The sequence below is a fragment of the Carassius gibelio genome, chromosome A14 (assembly GCF_023724105.1).
Source record: "Carassius gibelio isolate Cgi1373 ecotype wild population from Czech Republic chromosome A14, carGib1.2-hapl.c, whole genome shotgun sequence".
Taxonomy (NCBI): Eukaryota; Metazoa; Chordata; class Actinopteri; order Cypriniformes; family Cyprinidae; genus Carassius; species Carassius gibelio.
Window position 1 is genome coordinate 3415831 of NC_068384.1, and position 27173 is coordinate 3443003.

General features: G+C 38.2%; 1 protein-coding gene, 1 long non-coding RNA gene and 1 pseudogene across 2 annotated transcripts in view; 1 reads left to right on the forward strand and 2 right to left on the reverse strand.

Moving 5' to 3' along the window:
• LOC128027281 (uncharacterized) overlaps window positions 1–13973 on the reverse strand; it is a 21905-nt gene extending 7932 nt beyond the window's left edge. Inside the window, exons 1-3 of the long non-coding RNA XR_008186665.1 lie at window positions 13900–13973; window positions 8357–8473; window positions 2378–2524 (exon numbers count right to left, since the gene is read on the reverse strand). This is a non-coding gene — a long non-coding RNA (uncharacterized LOC128027281). The remainder of the gene's footprint in view (window positions 1–2377; window positions 2525–8356; window positions 8474–13899) is intronic.
• Window positions 6272–12155, forward strand: LOC128027279 (neuronal PAS domain-containing protein 4A-like). Its single transcript, XM_052614716.1, has 8 exons — window positions 6272–6735; window positions 7063–7226; window positions 7373–7475; window positions 7599–7905; window positions 8027–8136; window positions 8378–8513; window positions 8611–10370; window positions 10480–12155. Exons 1-8 carry the CDS (start codon window positions 6561–6563, stop codon window positions 10506–10508), a joined length of 2784 nt encoding a protein of 927 aa, XP_052470676.1. The 5' UTR covers window positions 6272–6560; the 3' UTR covers window positions 10509–12155.
• Window positions 13974–19266: 5293 nt separating the features above from the next.
• Window positions 19267–27173, reverse strand: part of LOC128027339 (39S ribosomal protein L11, mitochondrial-like) — a 28165-nt pseudogene continuing 20258 nt past the window's right edge.

A 27173-nucleotide genomic window follows, 5' to 3' on the forward strand; every position in this document is an offset into this window, starting at 1 on the left:
CCTTAATTGTAGATAAAATGTAACATTTGTTTCTGTTAATCATATACATTGCATTTCCCACCTGACACACACACACACACACACACACACGTATAGGTATATTTATACACACACACACACACACACACACACACACACGTTTGTTTTTGTGAAAAGTGGGGATATCCCATAGGCATAATAGTTTTTATACTATACAAACTGTATATTCAATGGCCTTACATCAACCCTACACCTAACCCTAACCCTCACAGGAAACTTTGTGCATTTTTACTTTCTCAAAAAACTCATTCTGTATGATTTATAAGCATTTTGAAAAATGGGGACATGGGTTATGTCCTCATAAGTCACCCTCTCCTTGTAATACCTGTGTCATACCCATGTCATTATACAGAGTTGTGTCCTGATACTTCACAAAAACAAGAGCAAAAAGTCGGGTTCTGAAAGTGTTTCATATAGTAGTACAATTATTATTATTATTATTATTTTGTACTGGAAGGAGAACATGAATGTGAGAATATGAATGAGAATCCTGTAAGTGCTTATAGGATGTTCATTCAGCGTAGATGACTCGGAGCGTGAGCGTGAGAAAACTGTCAGGTAATGGACTCCCCATTCATAAATTCATACCAGTGATTCAGTCACCCAAAAAAGAAAAAAACTCTAGCTATTGTTCAAATCCAGCCATGGTGAATGACACGGGGCATTCTGCTTCCCTACTGCCAACTGTGCGGAAGTCTTCATGCTGCTGAGATGATCACTAATCATGAGGAAATATCGGTTCTCGGAGGGTTCTCTTTGCTTGCAAAGAGAGGGAGGCAAGGGGAAATTGAGGATGGATAAAAGCAATAATTGTAACTTTAGCCTAGAGCTAAAAAAAGCACTGAAGTACCTTACTCTCTCCCTCCTCTCCCTCCCCTCCCTGTGCCTCATTCTATTCCTCTTTCTAACCATCTCTGCCCACTCTCTTCTCTTCTAATAGTTATGCAATGCTTTATGAAACTTCATATACATTTGTTTTTCCATTGATTTGTTGACCTTGCATTTGCATTTTTCTAATTTCATGCATATTTTATATAACAAATACATTTTTGATCAGCACATTACAATTTGAGTGAAAAGCTGAACTGGCAAATAAAAAAAAAACATCCAATTACATCTGATAACTCACTTAGAGCCCACAATATGTTAATATTCACTTGCATTTTAGAAAAAACTTCTTTCACTTAGAAGAATTTATTAATCCTAGATTTTTAATGTGGACCACAACAACAAATACACAACTACAGATGAGAAGGACAAAGAACAAACCTGGGCACTAAAAATATTGATACAAAGACTATGGTTGCACTACACATTGACATTGCGTTCAGATCGAAGTGCACAGAGATGGGCAAAGACGCACACACTGAATCATTGATGGCTACTATCAAAGGCAGAGCTGAATGGCGAAGATGGATAATGGATCTCTTATGGTCACTAAGAGCTGCATTATTTTAAGAGAAATTGCAGGATTTGCAGTTAAAAGGATATCTTTCTTACATGTGTGAGGTTGGTTTAGATCAGAAGCTCATGGAGTTGTTTTGTAATGCAGTGCCTTTGGCTTAATATGAAATGAGATGGGAGAATAGCGAGCGAGCGACAGACTGAAAGGGGGAAAAAAAATCTGCTGCTTGAGGTCTGTTTTGATGTCACACATCTACATCACGTCACCATGGCAACCTTGCATCAGCAACTTACGAAAGGAGAGAGAGAGAGGGAGTGAAAAAGAGGGTGAGAGCACAATGCGCTGGCATGTAGTGCTGGAATAGAGTAGCGAGCTTAAACAGCAAGAGGGAAAAAAAGACCTTATGGAATTATAGAATGCTCTTGCTGGACTATAAATAGATCGGTGGAAATTTTCCTTAACAAAAAGAGTGAATGGACTACGATTTAAAGGGCAAGATATCTGCAAAGTTACATCAAGTACTAATATTTGTCAATGAAAACGTCATGAATTAGTATTCACAGAAAGAGATACTTCAACAAAAGTCCACATTTTCCCACTGTTCTGAGCCCTGGGTCTAAAAATACACTGCACAAGAGAAAAAAAATAATATACCAGGCTGCAGGCTGGGGAAGTATCTCTGACAGAAATAGGGAAGGGAGGGAGGCAGTGTGTGGGTGTTTGAGTGTTACATCTGCTCACTCACAACAGTTTATATGAATCAAGCAGCGCACACGGCTAAACAATGCATTAGATCATTTATTATACTTAAATGTAGATGATTTAAATGCCACGACAGGTGCAACTTCATCTGCGTCTCAGTATGCTATGGATATCACAAATATACCCACACATTGGCATGATGCTCTTGACTTGAAAGGCTACACTATTTACTTCTGTCTTATTATTGGTTTCATAGGCAGCTTCAATCCTTCCTCTTCCTCTCTTCTCTTCCTCTGGCTTCAGCAGGAGTGGGAGGTGTTGCTAGGCGACAGGTTAGCTCCTTTCTTTCAAGAGGCAGAGTGAAGACCTTGATTCTCTCTGTGTAAAAATAAACAGCAGCACAGAGAGAAAGAATCTTGAGATAGAGGACAAGCATACTTCAGCAGCACAAGAGGCCAGTGACATTGTGTTTCTCATTCAAGTTTTTTTTTACAGCTCTTCTTACTTTTGGCACAGTTTGATTGCACTTACAAAATTATTTGATGGAAAAGCTGAATTAAACTTGATTCAGATTCAGTACAGACGACTTTTGAATTACCTCAACTGAGTCCAAACGTAATAAATATGTTTTTAATGCATGGCATGATGGGTAATTTAAAAATGCACTATTTTTACCGTACTTTTTTCTCAAAATTGTCTGCACACAAGTCTTATATTTGGTCTAAGAATGAGATTCACATTCTTAAAAAAAAGGGACATTTCTCCACTCCCTGCATGGATATTTTTGTCCACTGTGTGTAAAATCAGAGGAGTGGGCACAGTCAACTCAGTCGTGCTCTCTGGGCACAGGCTAAATTACATCTTCCTGTTTCCAGGGACATCCTACTAAAAGAGGGATGTCATACTGGGCATTATCCATTTACTCCCATCCGGAAGGCACTAGATGCTCAGAAAATCCTGATTGTGATATAACGACCACTACAAAAACTTTTGAACACATTTTGGAAAGATGTAACATACAGCAACTGTTATAGAACATCCGCTCAGAATCCTTTCTCACCTTTAACTTATGTGTGATTTTGAATTACGAGGGAAATGCAGTTAGAGACATATTACACCAAAAATAAATGAACTCACTCTCAGACCATCCTATGAGCAGATGAGTTTATTTCTTCATCGAAACAGATTTGGAGAAATTCAGCGTTACATCACCTGCTCTACAAATCGGTTTCGACTACACTTTTACATGTGCATTTGAATCTAGTTTATGCACTACATACTAACAATAACTGACCACCCATTTAATTAAAGAATTTGCACTCAGTGGTACTCATTGACTACAGCCAATTTACTAAAAATGGATGCTGAAGTAAACCCCCTCAATAACAATGGTGTTTCATATTGTACCATTTCTGCCTTGAAGATATCATACAGCACAGGCAATGCAAACAAACTATACCTTGAGAACGCCACACAGAAAGCCTTGAACGCTTCAGTGTTTCTGAATCACTCTTTGAGCTTGCTCAAACTATTTTAAGAGGGGAAATTTGTTAACGGGTGGCTACTGCTACAGTTTAATCATGGATGGTGCACTGTGATTACAAAGTATCAGTAGGGATCAGCCTGATCTACAACCAGCACAAACTAATGCATGATTCTGCCACTGAATATGAGCATCCTAATTAGTCTAGTAACTACAAGATGTCTTTTGTATCACATCAAGTAAACTTTAATTCAGTGAATCTTGCATCAAATTCAGACTTAATTAGTCAATAGTTAATAGTTTAGAGCTGATCAAACAGGACTGAAGGCAAATTAAGGGCCCTGTGTAGTACAGCAACACCCTCTTGATTCTTTTGTGTTCAGTGTGTCTTCCTGTCTGATTTTCCCTCTATAATCACATTTGCACAAATTATGTATAAATGTGATTAGAAACTTAATCTTAAACCAGTGTAAACCAATATGCTGGTCTTCCATCCTAGTCAAGCTTGTCTGCTTGCTAGTTTAAGAATGGATTTGGGCTAAAAGAAAAGATAGATTATCCTGAGACCAACAAAAAACAGCAAACCAGTTTAGGCTTGTTTAAGGTATAGCCTATTACGCATATATCACATAACCCACTGACAATTAATATTCGACCCCAAATTACTCCTACTCATCTATTTTTGACCAGGAAACACAAATGTGTGATTAAAAAGACTAAATGTGTCGCCGAGGACGAGTGCGTTTGTCAGTCACTAGCCATGGACTATTTTTAGAAAAAGCTCACTCTCCTGACGCGCGCAACAGGTTTCAGAGACATGCGCGTGCCCCTGAGATGGACATGTGAATGAGTGACGAACACGTTTAAATACCGTATAAAATAGCATGTTTCTGAAGATTCAATAAACAGGTTATTCTTCTCAAGATTTATGTATTTGATCGCTGCTGGTCAGTTATCATGAATGAAAATGAAACGCGAGATTTATTGCATCGTTAACCCCAGCAAGCCACAACGATAACACTGTGATAACTTTCCTAAAAGCACTGGAGTTTCTGCATGTTGCTAAAAATAGCTCACCTTCACTAAACAGGCTACTTCGCTTCCTCTTCAGAAAACGAATAGACTCGAATGGCAGAACCGCAGCGAGGGCTGGAGTCTCTGCACGAGACTTCTATCTGTAACACTCGGCTTGTAGGACATTATGGATGGAACAAACTGTCCAGAGAGTATGCAAAGAACATCAGTAGAGCTTGTGATATAAATGAACAATTGTTTGACAGGTGTTTTAATTAGGGGAGACCAGTGAGTGGTTTCAAGTTTAACACCAGTTTAAAACCAATTAAATAATCTACATGGGTAAAAATCACAGTCATTTAGTTTAAAGCAAAATGTCATATGTGGTTTATAATTTGATTTGTGATCATAATTGACATTAGATGACAGAGACCGTGTAGACAAAATTTTAGTGTAGTCGTTAACATATATTTTATGCATTGCTTTCAAATGTATTTGTGTTCTCTTATGTGCTTACCATGTAGAATTAAAATGTGTAAAACAAAATGGAGGCGAACATTTTTTTTTTAATAAGTTACCTTATTGTCTCATGCAGACTGCCCTCGTCAGGAGCATCTCAAGTTCATAATGAAGCAAGCAATTATGTGTGCCCTATTACTGTGACTACATATTGCGCTGATAGATTCTGAGTGAGCCATTGGCTCTTCCCCACAATGTAGACTTACGCACACAAACTAATACGACATAACTAAGTGCTGCTGTCCTTGTGTATGCTCGCTCAATGTTCCCCTTATAAGGACAGAAAGAAAGCAATAAATAATAATTAGACAGAGATTTCTGTGTTTTCGGTTACCCCATGCACTGCTGCATTTAAAGTCATCATAAGCGCATGTGCATTGTCCCGCATGCTGTTAGAGCTACTACAATCTGCCACAATTTTTTTTGTGAATGTATATCCCTTAATATATTATGTGGTTACACAGCTTGTCAGATGTGGAAACTGATGCAAATAACGCAGCGATGCGTGAAATTACAGCACGAATGTCAAGGATTGCATCAGTGCTTACATGCAAACACTTTCTGCATCCATGAACATTCTAGGCAAGACACTGCATTCTAGGCAAGACACTGGAATAGCCAACAACACGAAGATCATTTTCTGAATCATATGTGAACTCGGTCGGTTGAAGGCACTCAGCACTGCCACAAGAGGATTCGGGGAGAGTAGTCCTCTATCTAGTTCGTATGCAGCTCAGAAACATATACCCCCTTCTCTGCACACGTCTATACACCGGAGTGCGGTGACTCCGTCTACGTTTCACTCAAACCCCGCCCATTGCTCAGTTTTGTCCAAATCGGGCTTTTTGCGTCGCCGGAGCTCCCGATTTCAAGCCAACGTCATCAACGGAGAGAGGGGATGCTGACGTCGGAGCAGAGTCAGAGCTCACGGTTTGGGAGGGGTGAGATGAGTGAGATTCAGTATTGCTTACACTGATATGAAATGTATAAATCCCCCGGCCCCCCTTATACTCCATCCCCCTCCCCTGCGCTCTTTTTTACGTCGGTGTTGGCGCGTTGGGAGCCCCCCTACACTGGTGAAGCCCCAGCCTATATAAGTTACCGGCTTGCAATGTTACTCCACCAGATTTACGGACTCCGGATATCTGGGCGAGAAACGGCTCCAGCAGCAGCCGACTGACTCAATCTCCGGTCCGCAACCTGAGCCAGGCGCTGTGGCGGAACCGCGGGGGGAAACCCGGGAAAGGCAGGCGAAAGGAGAAGAGCAGCCGTACTCTGGACATGTGCTGAGATGACACACCTGTGAACGCGCCTAAACTCTTTTGGGAAGGAGCCTCACACTTTTCTCAACTTGCACCGTAGTCTATACTTTCAGCGTCCTCAGCGTCAGTCACCACAATGTATCGGTCCACCAAAGGAGCGTCGAAAGCTCGAAGAGACCAGATAAACGCGGAAATTAGGAACCTGAAGGACTTGTTGCCCATCTCCGATGCGGACAAGTCTCGTCTCTCCTATCTACATATCATGTCGCTGGCTTGCATGCACACGAGAAAGTCTGTCTTCTTTAGTCAAGGTAAATACAATTTCAGTTGTTTTGGAAAATATAAAGGTATTTTCTGTAATGCTTGAATTAGTGTTGAGGAATTGCCCCGAGTTTTTGCAACAGGTGCCTCTTGATTTTTTTAACACTGTGTGAGCTGCTTATGCTAGAGAACTATGTTTTAGATACAAAATAACATGTAGTTCAAACTGCGCTTTAAAATGACTTCTCTCCATGGTGCTGAAACAGAAACGCTGTCCATGGTTCTGAAATTAAAATCGTGCTATCGCATTTGTGAATTTGCTTTTATTATGAATGAAATGTAATAGTTTATTCAGTCTTTAAATTACTTTTTTTCAGATACAGCTGCAGCTAGCAGTGCTGAGGAAACCGAGGAATTTCTCACATTTCATGAACTGAATGAGTTGGTACAAATGATGCCAGGTTTTCTTCTGCTATTGACTGGAGAAGGCAAGTTACTGTACCTGTCAGACAGCGTCTCTGAGCATCTCGGACACTCAATGGTGAGTGAAGCAGACAAAAAAAGTTATTGTCATTAAATCTTTATAGGCATCCTCTCCCTTTCATCTCAAGTTATTTCAGCCTATTCATAAGAAATATGAATGAAAGAGGAAGTTCACTCACAGTGTATTCTATTTTGAATATTTAGGTAGATTTGGTCGCTCAAGGGGATAGTGTGTACGACATAATAGACACTGCAGACCATTTTATTATGAGGAGTAACTTGGTGCCTCCAACTTCACCTGACACAGGTAAGATCTTTAAAAAATGGCACACATTTGAGATATATGTACATATATATATATATATATATATATATATATATATATATATATATCTATGTGTTCATTAATTTTTGTGCCTTTCCTCCTTAGATCGTCTGTTCCGCTGCAGATTCAACACCTCCAAATCAGTGCGTAGGCAGAGCGCAGGCAATAAGATTGTCTTAATCCGAGCTCGCTGCCTGTCACAACCTCCCAACGAGTCTTCCCCAGGATCCTATTGGACTTCCAACCCAGTCTGGATATGTTTCTGTGCTCCTCTGGAGCCTCACACTTCCCGAGGTGGAACTGCCCAAGACAGAGAGCCACCATCAGCTGCAGCACTAGAGAGCAGCTTCTTCCTGCCATGTTTCCAATCTCAGCACAGCCGTGACATGAGACTTCAGGAAGCACAAGACAGGTGAGGTTAAATGACTCAAGTAATTTTATAAAACTGTGATATACTAATAGTAATGTGCTTTGAAAAATAATAATACAAAATAATAATTTTCTTATATTTTTCCTTTTTTTTCATCTTATAGTGTGAATGTTTATTTGGGTCTAAATGTGGAGACTCTGCGGTCCCAATCTTGGTACAGTTTCCTGCATCCTCAGGATCTTTCACATGCCTCAGCTCAGCACTGCAGCCTATGTGAGTCTCATTCTTGAATGACTAAACACACAAAACACAGCCATATTTGCTTGGTTAGGCCCTGCATGTGTACTCTTCTAACTCACAGTTGCCTATCAACTTTTGACACTTGCAGAGAGCAATACAGAATAATGTGCATCTGCAGTAATAAAAGCACTTCTGACCACCCACCAAGACATGACACAAAACCTTACAAAAAGTTGAAAAGGTTTTAACTTACCCATCTTTTTACCACACACAGTGAAAGAGGGAGGAGAAGGCAGGGCTGAGATGGTGGTCCGTGTAGAGACTGCAGATCACTCATGGGTCTGGCTTTACATGGTCTTGCAGCTGGAAACTGGGGAAACCCCTATTGTCAGTAACAATTTCATCATCAGGTAAGGCTGAGCCTACATCTGTAAAGTCAAGACTAATGGCCAAAACTGAAACAAGTAAGAATATCATTAATTCTGTGTCTCTTTCTCTTTGCCACAGTGAGACAGAGGCTTGGTCAGTCAGGCAGCAGCTGAGCTCTGAACAAACCCAGCTTTCCTTGGTGCTGGGCTCAAGCACTTCCCAACAAGAAAGCCTCTCAAGTCCTGACCAAGTGTTTACACCAGGAAGCAGTGGCCTCTCTGGTCAGTCATTTGACTTCAGCACGGCCACATGCAGTGCAGGATCTACTGAGGAACAAGGTGGCAGCTCCTCAATGGAGCCTGCACAACTGGAAAGTGGCCCACGTTCCAGTCTCTCTTCTTTGGAGGAGGAGAGCTTCTTCCAACACGAACCCAGTGAAACTGTGGCCAGTCCTTCTTCTGCATCATCTCCCATTCCAGTCACGGTTGCAACAGTGTCTGACTTGGACTTCCTCACTCAGAATATTCTGCTGCCACCAGCATTCCAGATAGATCCTCTTCTACCAGCCTTGCCCCTTCCTCTTCCACCTGTTCCTACCTCCCAGGCCCAACAGACCAAGGAATTTGTGTGTACACCCCCATACACACCACAACTAGGTGGAAGCAATTTTCCCTTTGGGGAACCTCATTTTAGTTTTGATCCTACCGGGGCTACCTCACCACCTCCCCTTGCTCCAACTGCAACAGTAACAACAACAATGGCTCCATCTCTTTCTCCATCTGCACCATCAAACCCACAAGGCAGCCCACCTCCTCCAACGACAACACTCTCAACTATTTTGCCTCTCACTATAACAACTCCAACAACAGAGATCCTCTTCCCAGTGGAGCCTTGCAGTGGGTTGCTCTATGAGAAACTCCCTCCTACTCCTGACAGTCCAGGTGATGGTGACTGTACGGTTATGACTTTACCAGAGGTCCGTGGTCCACTGTATGTTGACGTCCCCCTTGGGCCACTACCTTACCCACCAGAAGGTCTCCTCACACCTGAAGCTTCACCTGGAAAACAGCCAAGTCTACCCTTCTTCTCCTCACTACGTGAGAGAGAAAAAGAGAGAATGGAGATCTCGCTTTTAGCCCAGCACATCAGCACACTAGTAGAGGGCTTCTACCTAGATCCACTGCTGACCAAGCTGGTCCCTTCCACCATTTCTGAACACTCTCAGTCTCAATCTCTTGATTCTGCGGGACTTGATTCAATCCCATTGTTGGGTGAATTCTACCCACTGAAGTCCTGGAAAGGTCTGGACCTGCCCATCTTCCCTGATGATGACTCTCTGTTTGAGGAGAGTGTCATGGAGACCCTTCTGCAGGACCTCATGTCCTCTGCTCCCCTCTCACCGACACCCTCTTCCTACTCTCACTCCAGCCCCCCCTCCTCTCCCTCCAGTCCTGAGTGCTGGTGCCCACCCTTGCACTTTGACGGGGTCTCTGCTATGAGTGCCGGTCACTTCTGTAGCGTCCAATCGGCGCACTGTAACAATGAGGCCGGGCGAGGGGCTATGATGTCGCCAGTCAACACAGGCAACATGGCAGATGGGAAGGCGGCAGGTGAAGTTGCCATGGAGACAGAGGTAGCATCATCACCTCTGTACATGGGCATACCAACATCTCCACCACTGCAGCTGACTGCCTCCCCAACCACCCCAGTTTTGTTGCCTGTCTCTTCGCCTGTCAGCCCCGCATCGCCCGGCCTGCCCTGCGCCCAGTCCCTCCTCGAGGAGCTGGCCGCCCTGGAACCCATGTTTGGGGCAGGTGCCTCGATCACCCCTGGCCTGGGGCAACAACCTGAGTTGTATCAACTCCAAATTCATGCGCCGCAACAGTGCTTCCACAAAGGTGAGAGCTGGCCTTTTTGCTGATCACTGTGCTTTGTTGCCATTTTTGTCAAACTGATGTTATTATTGGTTTTTAACATTTTGTCCCGTTCATTCTTTTTGTCTTTCAGATGGGAGTGGAAGTGATTCTCCGTTCTAAATAAGTCTGTGACTTACTTCATTAAGTATGGCATATTGTCATATTTCATGGAGCTACTTTTGCTGAAAAGTGAATATTAATTAACTGTATAAATATATACATAATGTATATAGTGCCAAAAAAGACTTGAACTTCCTAAAATCTATGGAGAGTAAATCGTCAAGTTCACAATTGTTCATCTAATTATCCATTCATTTATGTTAATAATAGTGCAACCATTTGGTAGCGATGCAATATACTAGTCTTAAACAAGAGGACTAAGAGATCAATGTATGTCTTACTGCTATAATGTAACATGAGCTTTTATGAGTGAGAGTTACAGCTCTGACTTTGTAAGTATAAACTGACTTACAGACTTGCATTTGTATTCACTTGTAGTGAAAACTCAGTTGTGAACTTTGAGGACATAAAAAAGATGAACCTTTCAGTAAGAAACAACAGATAGCTTATAGCTCAATGCTTGTCATCCAGCATCACACACACAAAGCCTATTGTGTCTAAAGTATTCACATAATAAATCAATATTTGGTACTTCAAAAAAGTGACCAGTTTCTAAAAGTATCAACATCAGTATGTTTCCCACAGCTGATTCACTTTACTCTCCAATCTTCCAGCTCAGTAACCGTAATGTCAGACACAGTAATAAAAACAAGTGAATTCAGACTACATTGGGCTTTGAGTTTGTGAATGCAATTCTTGGACATATCATTTCAAATGTGTTTCAATGTGATGTACAAATGTGAACAAATTCCACTTTGTGTGCAACAAATCAAGTATTCACATTGTTCTCCTACTGGCCGGCGGACACAAGCTGCAGGGGAAGCCCCCAGGGAGAAGGACAAAATATTGTGCATGGCTTTGCATGCACGGACATTACTGGACTTATTTCTAGCTACTACTGAGTGATGGAGTAACGAATCCATTTCGACCGGCTACTCCGATGGACATAGCTAGAAGGAATTGCACTGGACTTTTGCAGCATCAATATTTGTAATGCTTGCAATCTGCTGAAACTCTTGTGTGCCTAGCACATCAAGAGTTTGCAGACCAAAGTGAAACAGCACCTTTATTCAGTGAATACCACAGTGACATCGTAACTTTGCTGTCTGCGGTGTGGAGTGGTGACAATGAATGTGTGAATGATCGATTCTTCTTTTTTGAGAGGGGTTAGAAAAAAACAAAGCAAAGTTTTGTTTTAAAAAATGAGTGAGAAAATATGGATGGGGTACTATTTCTATTCAGTTACTAATCGACACGGGTTGAGAATGGTTCTATTCCCATGGTGTCGACATGCTAACGTAGAGTTGTCTACGGTCAAGTAAAGGATTGATTCCTATGTTCTAGCTATTTACATGCTAAGTTTAAAAATAAGTACTTTATTGTATGTATGCTGATTTACAGGGTGCTTGGTGCACATGCCTCTAGTTAGGCATGATGCGGAATGGTTAAAGATTGTAATCATTTGTACATTTGTACAAACAATCGTCTGTACATATCAGAGACATTTCTATCATATGAGATGAAAACATACTTGACATATGCTATTTATTAAGAATGGACATTGTGGATCAGTGTTCTTTTGTGTCGCTGATAAGTGTATTTGGTCGTCAAAACAGAGGAATTTATATTAAAGTGCACTTAAAAGTACTCATGTGTCAGCTTCTTATTTCTCCTAATGCCTTCCTTTTGCTAACCACTTTCCTCGCTCCTATTACTCCATCACCCTTGTCGCTGCATCCCATCTTTTCAGAGAGCTTTCCTCACTCTTTCCCCGGAGCGCAGACTGCTCAGCAACAGCACTGACGCACACTCGCGATGAGACGCTATCTGACTCAGACTGACGCACACACTTGACACAGAGGCACTCTCTCAGACTGCCAGCTTCCCGTTTTGACGCACTCACGTACTGAATGCCACACGCACGTAGCCCCCCCACCACCCCTTTTTTCTCTCAGCCCACACTCAGTGTACCTGCTATTTTGACGTCGCATGACAGCGTTATCAGATTCCATATATGGGCTTTCCTGCTCAGAGGCACCAAATTTAGTACACTCCTCCCTTTCCTCACAGCATCCTTCCCAATAAGGGGAGAGAGAGAGGAGAGAGCTGTGTTGCTATGCTAATGAATTTAACGCACAAGGGCCAGTCAGCCAATTACAGCAACTGATGTTAAGTTACCAAAAGATTTGATTCAAAGCCTCCTCCCAATTCTAGCTCTTTTATGTAAAGCCCAATTCCCTCTAACTCTTTTCTCTCTCTCCCTATTTCCTTCTATTTTTAGGCACAATGCACCTTGGGGAGCTTAAATATAATCAAGCATCATAAGTATAGTAACCATCTGTCATAAAAGAGCTGTGCGTCAGCATGTGAACATTTTGTTCCAGCCTCTTATTGGTTCCCCATTGCAGCTTATTGAGAATAAGCAGTGTAACACAAACCCAGATTGGCTCTCTCACACCATCTGGTGTCAAATAGAATGCATCTATGTAGTAATCCTAAGAATATAACATCCTAAAATTAAGATAACCAGCATTTGTTAACCATGAACTAGAAACCTGGTTAACTATATTACATCCTATATGACTGATTTTATTTTCACAAATCAATGCTTACAATGTACAGAAAGATCCCTGAACAAAGTTTTATTTCTGTTCATTTCTATCTGTGAAAATTACTATTCTTAGATGTATTACCTAAATGTATTTAAAAAAAAAAAATATTCATAGATGTATGGTTAAAAACTAGTAAAAACAAGTCTGAAATACAAGTAATGAATTTACAATTGAACAGCCACTAGATAGATAGAGAGAGAGAGAGAGAGAGAGAGAGAGAACATTTATGAATCTGTGTGTTTGTACATATAGCAAACAGAGAAAATATATGTAGTGTTATATATAATAAACTATAAATGATATAAAATATAAAACAAACTACAACTGATGCCCCCTTGTGGAAACATACAATGCACACACATTAGAAAGTGGAAGAAATTAGTGTTCTACCTAACGCTTTTTCTAGACCAAAACCGCTGTAAACGTATAGGAGAGTGACTTCGTTTAATATTTCGATGTTCGACTGTGACATGCCATGTAACATGAACTTAATTACAGCACATCAAGCCATGGAGTGGCATGATTTATAAAACAGCTAAGTAACAGCTAGCTATGTAACTTGATTGCATTCATTATGCAGAAATACTTTTGTAGAGTTGTAAAGTTGGTAGAGGCGGTTGACAAAGTTTAGTTCACATTTAAGCAAAGCCACTGACTTGGGCTCGAAGATAATCAGCTGCCAACATCAGAAGAGAAATTTGTCTAAGATTTTAGAGAAAAAAAAGCAGTTACGACTGTTTGAAAATTATTGGCACATAGGGACACATATCTAGACTCACATTTAGCTCGCAGTAATATGCAAAGCACACTCCATTCAGGATGCAGGAGAGGAGGGAGTTACACTCACCAAATGATGATTTTCTGTGTCTGTTAGCAACTTGCAAACAGTCTTTAAAGATGCAGTGCCACCATGTGGACATTAAAGGAGCCTTCTGTGAATTAAATTGCAATTTTATGAAAAGTCGAAAAAAAAAGAAGAAGCCTAGAATAGGCGTTAAGATCTAGTAAATAAGGAAGCAGGTACTACTTTAAAATAAGGTTCCACTTATTCAAATAAATTAACTACAGTTATCATAATGTAGCAGTGAAAAAGACGTTTAAAACATTTATTAATTTCAGTTTGATAATTTCAACGTACTAATACATTATTAAATCACAAATTATATATTTTAATATTATTTAAAGGACCTGATATAACATGAACTAACATTAAACAATTGTAATTTTATCAACTAACGCTGACAAAGGAATAAATAGGCTACTGAAACAGATGTATGGCTCATTGTTAGTTAATAAATTAACTAACATTATCTAATGTGAACTTATTGTAAAGTGTTACCTGAAAGCATTATTCATTCTCCAGTGAGAAACCCAGTGGGAAAAAAAACTGAACTATTATTAGAATAAATCTGAAAAATTATAATATGGAAATATGGGAATGAAAACGTTTCAATGTAAAGATTCAGATTCATGAGTTTATAAAAGTAGGCTAACAAAAAGCACTTAGAGAAATGCAAAAGGTAGGCTATTCAGTCCACAAGAGGTGAACAGGTATTAGAACAGATTCAGAAGTGACTTAATCAAACTACTAATTAGAACTACTTTTCTATACTCAGTTTTATTTTCATAAAAAAAAGATTTATGAAATGAACAAAGCAAATTAATACGATGACCATCTTAACCCATTTTGTTGGTGTTTTCAGAGTTTTCCCTTACATAATTAGGAAAACAATAAATAATTCATTAGCTATATGCTCTCAGAATAATGATATGCATTCTTCTCCCTCAGTCTTATAATGGAATTGGAGGTCTCATTTTAGCATTCAACTAACCTGGAAAGTATTTTCCATGAAGGCTCCACTTGAGTGTCTTCATCTTCAAATCGCTGCCCATTTGGTTACACTCATCCTCTTCTGCATTTCTTTGAAGTGGAGCAGACTTTTTCTTCCAGCTCAAATTGCATCTCAGCATAAATTCAGCGTATGTGGAGCAAACTTCTTCTAATGTTTGGTGTTTCTAAGAAAGTTGATCAAATGTACACATTCAGACTCAACATGTAAACTGTACATAGTTCAGACTTCAAATAAACATTCATTGATAGAAGGGCTACTCATCATGGTGATGTAGCACACTTTCACTTTTCCACAGACTCTGGCTACAGTTAATATGCACAAGACTTGCTCTTTTTCCCCCCTTTTTTATGACTCAGACAATTGCAAACTTATATTTAGGCTACTATAAAATGAGAGGAAATGGACTTAATCAGGAAAGACACCATATCATGTAAAAACTTTAAAAACTGTTTTATGGTGTTTTGTCTACTGAAAGCTTTCTCGGAATTATAAGCTTAACAAGGTCTGTGCTATATTTCTGATTCCTACTAAGTGGAGTAGTTTTATCTACTTTTTGCAATATTCAGGAGGCAGTGTAGTGTGGAGTTCATTACAGGTATATAATAATGAAGTTTGGTTGAATTATAACACCAAATCTCATTTTTATAGCAAAACCACAATGCAGATCTTATATGACCACATCACCGTGTCTGAGAAAGTCTCTTGCCTCTAAACTCTTACAGGGCTCTTGTGAGATTCTGCACTTTGACAAGCTTCATCAAATGCATACGATACAGATTCTGGTGCCTTTATCAAAAGGCCATAAGAAATCCCATCCTCTTTATGTTATCTCTCCTCATTCCCTGTTCTCGTGAAATTGCAGTCAGAAATTGCAGAGAACACTTTGTCACTGAAGCCTGGATATAGTGCAAGACCTTGCAATCTCGTTCAAATCAGAGAGAGACAGAGCCAAAGGGTCTACTGTGGTACTCGGAGAGGAAAAAGATAACTTCATTCACTTTCGACTAACATTTGGAAAACAATCACAAATGCACTTGACTTTTGAGGCAAGTGATTTGCCAGTGATTGTGAAGTCACTGAGTCAGTCGAGCTACTCCATCACAGACCAAATTACAATCCATTACACAATTTCCCTTTGCCTACAAAGCCTGGCCCTTCTAAGATTTATTTTCCAAGCTGTATCCCAATAGTCAAGCAATCATAAAGTTAATGTTGTTTATAATGTCTAAAATAATAGTTTGTTTCTTCATCTGAACAGATTTAAAAGAAATTTAGCATTACATCACCTGCTCACCAATGGATCCTCTGTAGTGAACGGGTGCCGTCAGAATGAAAGTCCAAACAGCTGATAAAAACAGCACAATAATCCCCACGTAAACCACACAACTCAGTCCATTAACATCTTGTGAATCGAAAAGCTGTTTGTAAGAAACAAATCCACCATTAAGATTTATTCATTACTTCATTTTTGATGAAAATCTTCATACCTTGCATTTATCAGATTACAGCTGGGCGATAATATAGCTAATTTCTTTTTGACAATATAAGCAGTTGACATATGCTATACGTATGTGACCCTGGACCACAAAACCTGCCAATTTTTCGAATTTGAGATTTATAAATCATCTGAAAGCTGAATAAATAATGCTTTGCATTGAGGAAGGACAATATTTGGCCAAGATACAACTATTTGAATATCTGGAATCGGAGGGTGCAAAAAATACTGAGAAAATCGCCTTCTAAATTGTCCAAATTAATTCTTGGAAATGCAGATTACTAAGCTAAACTTTAGTTTTGATATATTTACAGTAGGTAATTTACAAAACATCTTCATTGAACATGATCTTTACTTAATATCCTAATGATTTTTGGCATAAAAGAAAAATCTATAGCGACTTAAGACTGGTATTGTGGTCCAGGGTCACAAATATCACTTTATGTGAGTAAAGTCTATGTAGACTACACAGGTAAAGGTTTTTACTACTGTAGGCTACAGCTTTTAATGTATGTGAATAGAGTGCTGGAACTGTGACGTCAAAACCCAGAAGACTAATTTGTCTCGAGTTCCCTTTAGATTTTTTGTCCATGGGTTTTTATAAAGGGGTTTTCCAAGCCATGAATAAAATAAGGTCTGTGCACACACTCAAACCCCAAACGGTTTTATGTATTTACTTATTGCAAACATATGTTTTTAAAAATAAACATAACTCTTAAAAAAAAAAAAATGTTTTCAGTATGGGAGTGTGTAATTTACTTTGCAGAACAAAACGTCCAAGCATCATTCATTTGTATTTACTACAGATCTCGTTTTATTAATAAATTGAAAGGTTCCATTATAAAAATGTCATTATATTGATGTCATAGCTGCAGCAGTTTATAAAGTATATATATGTTTTATATATATACTATATATATACACACACACACACACTGTCATTAAAAAAAATATGGGATCAGTATCTTTTAAAAAAAAAAAAATTCATAAGTTTCTTATGCTCATCAAGGCTGCCTTTATTTGACCAAAAAATACAGAAAAAAACTGTAATCTTGAAAAATTGTATTACAATATAAAATAAGGGTTTCTATTTTAATATCCCTTAAAATGGAATTTATTTATGTGTTGCAAAGATGAATTTCAATCAGCCATTACTCCAGTAAAAAGTGTCACAAAATTTTTATGAAATCATTATAATCTGTTGATTTATTATTAGAAATACCAGTGTTACAAATAATTCATTGGAAATTGCTGCATAGGGTTTACTTGACTCCAATGAAATGTTTTATATGAATCTGTCATCTTCTCCTGTGCAATCTCTGTTCGCAAGGACCTTTAGGCACATTTTTTGGGGGGGGGGGGGGGGGCGGGGGTCCCCCTCTCTCACCTTTTTGGACTCAGCTCTCACTTCTTATTTGTTGGGTACTGAGATATGTTTGGCTCCATGCCTTTTTTTTATGAATGATTTTTGGGACCTCACCTTGTCCATCAAACAAAGATGTTTACTGTTAGCTGCTTTCACAGCAGCAAAAAAGTTGCTCGTCAACCATGTGTACTGTGTATTTGTTGGACATAAGCTCGATGGAACTCTCAACTTCTTGTTTACATGGATCTAATGTGAAAACTGTAAATTTATGGCTTTCAGCTTTTAATGTAGTGTCATCTTTTCTAAAATCTGTAAAAATTATTTTATTTTTATGTATTAATATTACTTAATTTATTTTTATTATTTATTTATTCTTTTTTTAATCTTTATTTTGAAGTCTACCAGGGGATGGGAAAGGTTCTAAATATGCACAGTTGCTTTTTGTTTTATACTGCTGTTCCCAGAAGAAAATTTCAATAAACAGTTTTTAACAAAAAAAAAAAAATATATATATATATATATATATATATGAAATTTTGGCAACAGTTGTGCTGTTGAAAACTGAAATCCTTTTTTTTTTCAGGATTCTTTGATGAATAAGAAGTTAAAAAGAACAGCATTTCTTCAAAATATAGATCTTTTCTAACAATTCAAATCTATGCTATCACTTCTTAACAATTTAACACATCGTTCCCCCAAAAAATAAAAATAAAAAATTCAATAATGAAGCAGGACAACAGTTTCCAGCACTGATAATTAATCAGCATAATATGATTTCTACTGACAGTAATAAATGTATTGTTCATTGTTTTTTCCTGTTAATTAAAATATTAACTAACATTGGTACCTTATTCTAAAGTGTTACACATCTATCTATCTATCTATCTATCTATCTATCTATCTATCTATCTATCTATCTATCTATCTATCTATCTATCTATCTATCTATCTTTGCATGAGTATAGTTTATGTAGACAGGTAAAGATGGGATTATATGTTTAACTTTTAATACATCACTGGTCGATAATAGAGATCACAGTGTTCAACCTATACATTTTTTTAATACAAGAAAACGTTCAAGAACTGTTTGGGTGCATCCAATCCATTTAAATGAGCATTAAAAATGTCAATGCATATCAACCTGTGTCAATGTGTTGCCAAAGGGCAATCTACTTCAGCACAGATGTCAAAGACATAGCAGCTATAAAAAAAATAAAATAAAAAAAATTATTACCCAGAGTTAATTAGGAGAGATGGGTAAGCCAACAGATGTGAGAGAAAGAGTACGTGAAAGTGGCTTAGAGGCCTAAAAATGGTTGTAGGAGGCAGAGAAAAGAAAAGAGAAAGTATGGGAAGTTGAAAAAAGTCAGGAGGCAGGATAGTATCAACAAAGAGAGATACAGAGGAAAACATACACCTTAATACATTTGGATGCATTGAGCAGCATTTTATTAGAAAAACACGTCCGGAATAGTAAGACGAATCCACATGAATGGGGGTTTTGCATTGATAAATAACTCAAGCACACAGCAGCTCTTCATTTCTTCTTAACTGCTGCTGCTGCTGCTGCCTCAGCGGCTGCTGCCTCGGCTTCTGCCTTCAGTCTCTCCTCACGCTCTCGGAGAAACTCCCCGTACTCTTCTGGTGTCAGGCTGACAGAGGGATGACAGGAGAGGAGGGGGGGGGGCATCGTGAGAGTGACAGAGAAGACCGAGATTAGAGCATGTCAACAGATACATCTACATTACATTAGAATTTCAAATATTTCTAGAGATCGATTGAAATGCAAGGCGAGCATTGCTCTTCCCTCATGCACAAATGATGGGTCTGGGCATTTATGCCTCAGTGACATGGTTCATTTATTAAAGAGGTTCAGTTTAAGAAAAGACAAGACTGCTTTTTTTTGCCTGTCTAAATGTTGCCAAATTTCAGTGGCTCAATGACATTTGATGTCGCAGAGACAGAGGATAGAAAAGGCTCTGGTAGCTCTCAAGCAAACACTCCTTTAATGAATAGTCTCAATAAATATACTAACAGCATCCCTTACAATTTTTTTAAGACATTAATTATACAAAACATGAATTTTCATGATTCATTTTTAAAAGGCTGCAGATCAAGCTCAATTCTCAACAGTGAGAAATGGCATAAAATTCCAAATGAGCACAAGAAAGGAAGTCATTGGTGAGCATGTGATTTATTCAGCCATTATTTATTCACATCTCTTATTGAGGTCTTTAGGTGCTGGGATGCCTGCAATATTTATACAAGGAAAAGATAGATGTTTTAACACTCACAGTAGAGACCAGACATGCAGAAAACACAAAAGAAAGTGTAAATGCTTGAAAATAGTAAAAAAAAAAAAAAAAAATTATATATATTATATATATGCATTTTTTTTCATAAAATAAAAAAAAAATTATTGGATTTTTTAAAGAGATATACTAGTTACCATTAAAAATTCTGAAATTGTTAATAATTTTAATGTTTCTGAAAAAAAGTCTTAAGAAGGCTGCACTATTTTTCACTAAGGTTGCATTTATTTGATCTGAAATACAGTAAAATTATTACAATAAAAAATAAAAAAAGTTCTCTAGTGTAATATCTTTTACATGTTTAATAAATGTAATTTAGTCCTGTGATTCAAAGCTGAATTTTCAGCATCATTACTCCAGTCTTCAGTGTCACATGAACCTTCAGAAATCATTCTAATATACTGATATGCTGCTCAAGAAACATTTGTTCTCATTATCAATCCTTCAATCAGTTCTTCTTATTATCATGACTGTGTAATGTTTAGTTTCTTGACCATCAATTTTAATCAACGTAATACATCCTTGATGAATTAACTTATATATATAATACTGATCACTTTTGCTAGTTTTTGTGTGTGTGTGTATATATTATATTATATTATATTATATATATAGAGAGAGCTATTTTAGCTATTATATAATTATTATTAATATTTTTATTCTGTAAAAATTATATAAATGAGTTTGTGTAACATATGACTGATATTGTACATTGTGAGGAATGCAGTAGAATGATGTTTGAAGGACTCTCACTCATTGATAACTTTGATGCCGAGGGATCTGGCTGAACCGATGATGCTCTTGACAACATTCTGCATTGAGGTGTCTCGCAGCTAAAGCTGTCATCCAGTGATTGGACCCGTGCGATCTCATAAACGGCCCTCACCGTCACCATACCTGCGATCTCATGCCCTGAGTGGAGGAACAAGGCAGGAGGGGAAAGAGAGGGGTGATGAAACACAGTGGCACAAAAAGAGAAACCAGCAGGAGGTTTGGTTGATCATGACTGAGAAAAATGGAAGTGGAGATGGAGTGAAGGGGAGAAGTAATGGAAGGAGAGGGGAAGGGGAAAGAGTGGGAGCATAAGAAAGAATAATTGAGGTGGAGTGAAATGTACAAAAATGAAGCAAATCCATACTTCTCTTTTTTTAACATGCCACCTTCACCGCAGCGCTCCCCCTTAGTAATTGCACAGCTCTCTACCAGTGCAGCTCATCATCAATATATCATCAGTCAAAAAATTCATTCTGAACCAAAACACCCTGCAGGGGGAAGTCTGTCCATTGCTGAAACATAGGCGGTGGTGAGTTATACAAACAGACTGCTGAGAGATGGAAGGATGGATGTATGACCACAGCTGCCCTGGCTTTAATAGGTCTCGCTTACCAGTCTTTCCGGCTCCTTTTTCAATGCCGGCGGCTTGTTTCAAGAAGTAAGACACAGTGGGCTGCCCAATTTTCAGGTCATATGTCCTGTCCGACTGGAGGAAAGAAAAGTGGGGTCATTTTGATGGGCAAGATTTGGGGCCAGTAGGATTTTTGTCCTTATGTTTTTAAAAGCTTCTCACGCTCACTAAGGATATAATATTTCTGTAGAAACTGTGATAAATATTTCAGGATTCTTTGATGAATAGGGTTTATTTGAAATCTGTAACATTATAAATGCCTGTTTAACATGTTATAAATAAAATTATCAATTTATTTAAAAAGAATCACACTGAACATAAACCTTTGAATGGTACTGTATATATGTACCTTTGGCAAATTACGTTTATCTAAAATGCTGTGACATAAATTTCCTATTCCAGTCTAAAATCTTCAGTCCATATCGAGTTGTAAATGCAGCAAATTATTTCCTTTAAATTGCCATTAAACTTTGCTTAAATTTCCCATCTTGATTTTTCTCTTTTTTTTTCTTTTTCTTGAGAATACAATATGATCAAAATGACTTCAGTACTTCATATTTACATAACGGTTTACATGCATTCATATGGAAGGAGATAAAAGTAAATGCCAAAAATATGAATAAATTATACAATTATATTGTAAAAATTATATTAATAAGACAACTAAAGTAAATTTCTGCACTTTATTGTAAAACTAAAAAGCTTGAACAAGTTCAGTGGAAATTTTGCTTGGTTACAAAGAGCCAATAAAAGTAATTAAAAAGTAGTTTTGTCTTTTGGTGTCTTATCAAGCCTAAGGCACCAAGTGCACCGCAACTGTTGCTCCAGCAAAAAACAAGAAGAGAAAATAGGTGTGCTATAAGTGCACACATAAAAAAAGAAAAAAAGCATTGCTTGCTAACAAAAGAAAAAGAGAAAATGTGAATTAAACCCACGCTGTGTGAATAGAATCTAAATTCAGTAATATGTCAGTGTCAAAAAAACATAAAAACTACACAATAAATGATAAAGCTTACAATATTTGCCATAAAAAACCTTATATGCTGCAGTTAAATCTGCAACATTATGGATTGCATGTTCAGTTTGTTTTGGACGATTATCTATCGAGACTGTGGGAACAGAAGGTTATTTTTGGTTTCGGATTTGTGGGCGTCAAGCTCTCGCTCTCTGTCTATCAGTCTCATCACACACAGCGGGTGGTATTACTAACACTATCCTCTTCCATAGCGAGAGGAGCTAAAATCCTTAGCACCAAACAGAGTCTCTGGACCCTGACAGAGTCTCATTGGCATCCATAGACTTTGACAGCCTCTCATAAACTCGAGTCAAGAGAAGCCAGACGCACACATCCACACCCTCCATTCCCCCAGCACACACCCTCAACAGTCAGGCCTGCCCAAACCAAAGCTTTAAGGCAGGGATTAGTCTGCATAGAGAGGCTCAAAAACAATGAGTGAGCGGCAGACAGCTTAACAGGACAACTGGGACTCCACAGGCAGTCCTACTAGGGGAGACGGCCTGGCAAAAATGCATTGCAGCCATCCGGCTCAAGCCTAGAGCAAGCATTGTGCTGCGAACTCAACCAGAATATTCTCTACAGCCCCTGGAGCTAAAGATGACGTAGCCCAAGCTAATCTTCAATCCCCTTTCGAATGCTCATCAGTATAGTTTGAGGACGCTAACTTTAGGATCTAATTTGCCTGTAAGACTCGAAGAATGAAACATACAAACTCATTTTCCCTTTGTTTAGCAATAGAGTTTTATGTTCTGGGTGGTATAGGATAGGATAGTTCACCCAATAAATAACCATTCTGTCATCATTTACTCATCATCATGTCTTTCAAAACCTATAAGAAACCAGTCTTTTTTGTTGTTACACAAACAATGGTATTTATTTAGATGTCCAAACTGTTCTAATCTATACAATGAAAGCTGTTACATGCATTGCAATAAAGCACAAGTCGTATTAATGAGTTGCATTTTATCTGACTTTTCTTCCTTGACAGCCCTTGGTCGTCATTCACATTTATTGCATGAAAAAGAGCAGGGTGAAAATTTTTCAAAACGCCTCAACAGAAGAAAAAAAAGTCAAATGGCTTTGGAATCAGATGAATGTGAGTAAATGATAACATGTTTTCATTTTTGATAGCGCTGTTCCTCTGAGCCTCATAAACACTGCCAATAACAAAAAAGTATAAAGTATGAGTATATAAAGTTCTTCCTCTTTTTGCTCACCATTCATCTTTTTGATTTACTCTTTACTCCATTACTCTTGTATTTCTTTATGCACATTTTTTATTTTGCAGAAACTAAATAAATAGTGGTGTTCAAACAACATTACTATTGCTCATACATACAGAGGCTTGTTTAATGGAGTTTTGAAAATTGTGTGTAACTTGTACTATTGTACATCTTCTATTACACATCTGAGCAATCAGACATGTAAATAAAACCAAATAAAAGGTATGTTGTTATTGTTGACAAACTAAAACTAGAATATTTTCATATTTTAACTGAAAAGCCGGAATAAAATAAAATATAAAAAGTAGATGATAATGTAAGAAACTTAAAACACAAAAAATAAAAACAAGTGTGGGATGAAATATTAAAATGAAAATAACTAAAATAAATATATATAAAAATAAAAACAGAACACAACAAAATTGCTGAAATGTAAACTTAAATTAAAGTGCATAATGAGGGACTAGAATAAGTTAACTGTCTGGGGATAATACTTGAGCCAAAAAAAATAAAAATCACTGTTGAAGGTGTATTCAGAGAACAAATGATGAATGACAACAGCATGAGGTGTACATTTTTCTCTCTCTCTGAAAACGTTTGCATCTGGTCCTGGAATGAAAGTTGATGTACCTGCAAAGGAGAGCCAACAACAAAGGCTGACAATTCCCACCCTCGGGCAACCACGACTGACAGGACAGCACAAAGAGATGAGCTAGATGAAGGTGACATTGTTGCTGAAGATGTCTAGTTCTTCTTTATGCAACAGAAGCCTCCGGACTCAAACTGTGGCAGAACTGGACCACAGTCACTCGCTTAATCGGCTCAGAAGATTATGTGTTTGGGGTTCTGACTGAGACCGAACATTAGACACGAGCCAGAGACATTAAAACACCCCAGACTGGATTGGGTGGCAGTGCCGGAGCGTAATGTGGCCATATATATTCCTCGCAATGTCTGCACTGCCGTCTGGACTGCCACAGCATCACCCCGTTTCACTTACAGACACAGAGGGTTCTCGAATCTGGGAATCACAATTCGCAATCGCAATTGAAATCACACCAGAGCTTTTCAACAGAAGAACTGTAATGAGAACTCACATTCGTGACACAGTCATGCCACTTTAAAATTTGTGAACAATGACTTCTCCATAATAAAAAGCCATTTCACACAACCTTCATAATGAGCCTTTGCTCAAATGCCCCTGTGCTCTGGCATTGACTCGGCAAGCATCACTAACAGCCATCAATCCATCTTTATTTAAAAGACTGGGAATATGAGGAGAAAGTGCTAGACCTCTCATTTTGTTACAGAGGGCGGGGGGAAAATGGGAGAGATTCGATTAGAAGAGACAGAACGATCATATGAGAGAAACAAAGACTAAAATGTGTCAGGGAAAGAGCTGCTAATGCACACAATTTAGGGATCCATCAAACAGCCCCATTTCTCCAAGAAACTTGGGAGTACATTTACGGTCTTTGCTTTCAAACACAATACTGTGTCCTTGACAAAAACATTATAATAAAAGTGCTGAAAACCTCCCTGAGAAGGTGAACAAGGAGATAAACTTAGCCAGATGAACATTGCATACACTGCATCAATGACTATTCCTCATTTATGAGTCACGCTCAGATCGAAAAAGCTTTGTTCTTCTGTTTAATCCACTTCGCTCAATACTTTCATTTGATCATAATGTCAGAAGAAGGCATAATCCACGCTTTGGCATTCCCGACGCATCTAATGCTGTTTTCGAATGCACCTGGGATGCAAATGTAAACGAGCGCCTCCAGGGACTCATAAAATGAGAAAACGGGCTGCAAAACAAACAAGATCAAGATTGATTGAAAGCAATAAGGTGTATTATGAGGCCCCCCTCAAGACTTCACATCTCTGACTGATTGGTAAAGTGGTGTTGACATGAAAAAAAAACACCAACAGTATTCCTATTTAGTGGTTACACTACCTTCACATTGATCTTGATGGGAAGAGGAATACCTTCTTTGAGCTCTTTGGTTTTCTCATTGAAGTCTTTGCAAAAGGCCCCGATGGGAATCCCTTTCTGGAAAAGAAGGCATAGGAAAAACATTCAGAAAGGTATAGACCCACACACATTTTAGCCGTTATTCATTGTGGCATTCTTTTGATGAATACCAATAGCCATTTAGAGTGGCTGCATGGTGTCAATCATTCGATAACTCATTGGTGCACTGTGAATGCCTCAGCATGCTTGGATGCCTGTGTGAGTGAGTGAGAAAGTGAACGAGAGAGGCTAGTGGAAGCCTATTTTCCCAAGGGTGTGAGTGTGTGTGTGTGTGTGTGTATGTCAGAGTATGGCAGTCATCATGCCTCTGAGACTCCAGATAAATTAGATTTTCTTTCCTGGCCCTTGCCAGGCAGAAAGCTAAATGTATAGCTGACATTAAGTCAACATTGGCTGCCATTTCTCCTGTGTGGCTTCACCAGAGCATGAGTGTTTTCTGTGGGTTGACTGCGGAGGCGGCTGCTAATCTGTAATCTTATTACAGTTGTAAAAGTTTTCCTTGCACTTGAGCTTTGTGAAGGATACACAGTGACTGGAACAATTGTTTTATCAAAATGGACAATTGTTTTATCATGTGGTATATGTTGCAGAGCTTTATTTAGCAGTCAGAACTATCAGAAAAGGGCTGATAGAGAAAGAAATAATAGTTACCAATTGCTATTGGCTGGACATTCATTTTGATTTCTATTCTAACAATACATACACTATTGTTTCGTTATTTGGGGTCATGTAATTGAAAGACCTCTTTCCTGTGAAGGCTGAATTTATTTGAACAAAATAAATAAAAAATGAAAATACTTTGAAATATTATTACATTTTATATAGCAATTTAAAATTTTATTTATTCCTGTGATGGTAAAGACGAATTTTCAGAATCATTACTCACATGATCCTTCAGAAAACATGCTGATTTAGTGCTCAATAAATATTTATTACTATTATAATCAATGCTGAAAACAGTTTAATATTGTACTGTTTAATTTTTTTGTGGATATGTGATAAATTTTTTGTCAGATTATTTTTTGTTGTTGATGAATAGAAAGTTCGAAAGAACAGCATTTGAAATATATTTGTTAAAATGTGTTTTTAAACTTTACAAACTTTTTAAATACTTCTACTGTCACTTTTGATCTTTTTTGCTGTTTAAAGGTGTTCAGTTATTTATTTTTTAGATAAACAAACTTCTTTAAAGAGCATGTAAAAACAACTTGAACTAAGCTTAGTCAGACCTTTCCTGTCAAAGTAGGTGGTTCTTGACCAAAATAAGCTGCTAAATATAACAGACTTTTTTGACAAAGTCAAAGATATATCTCTTGGGTGATATACGGGCCAAGATAAACAGC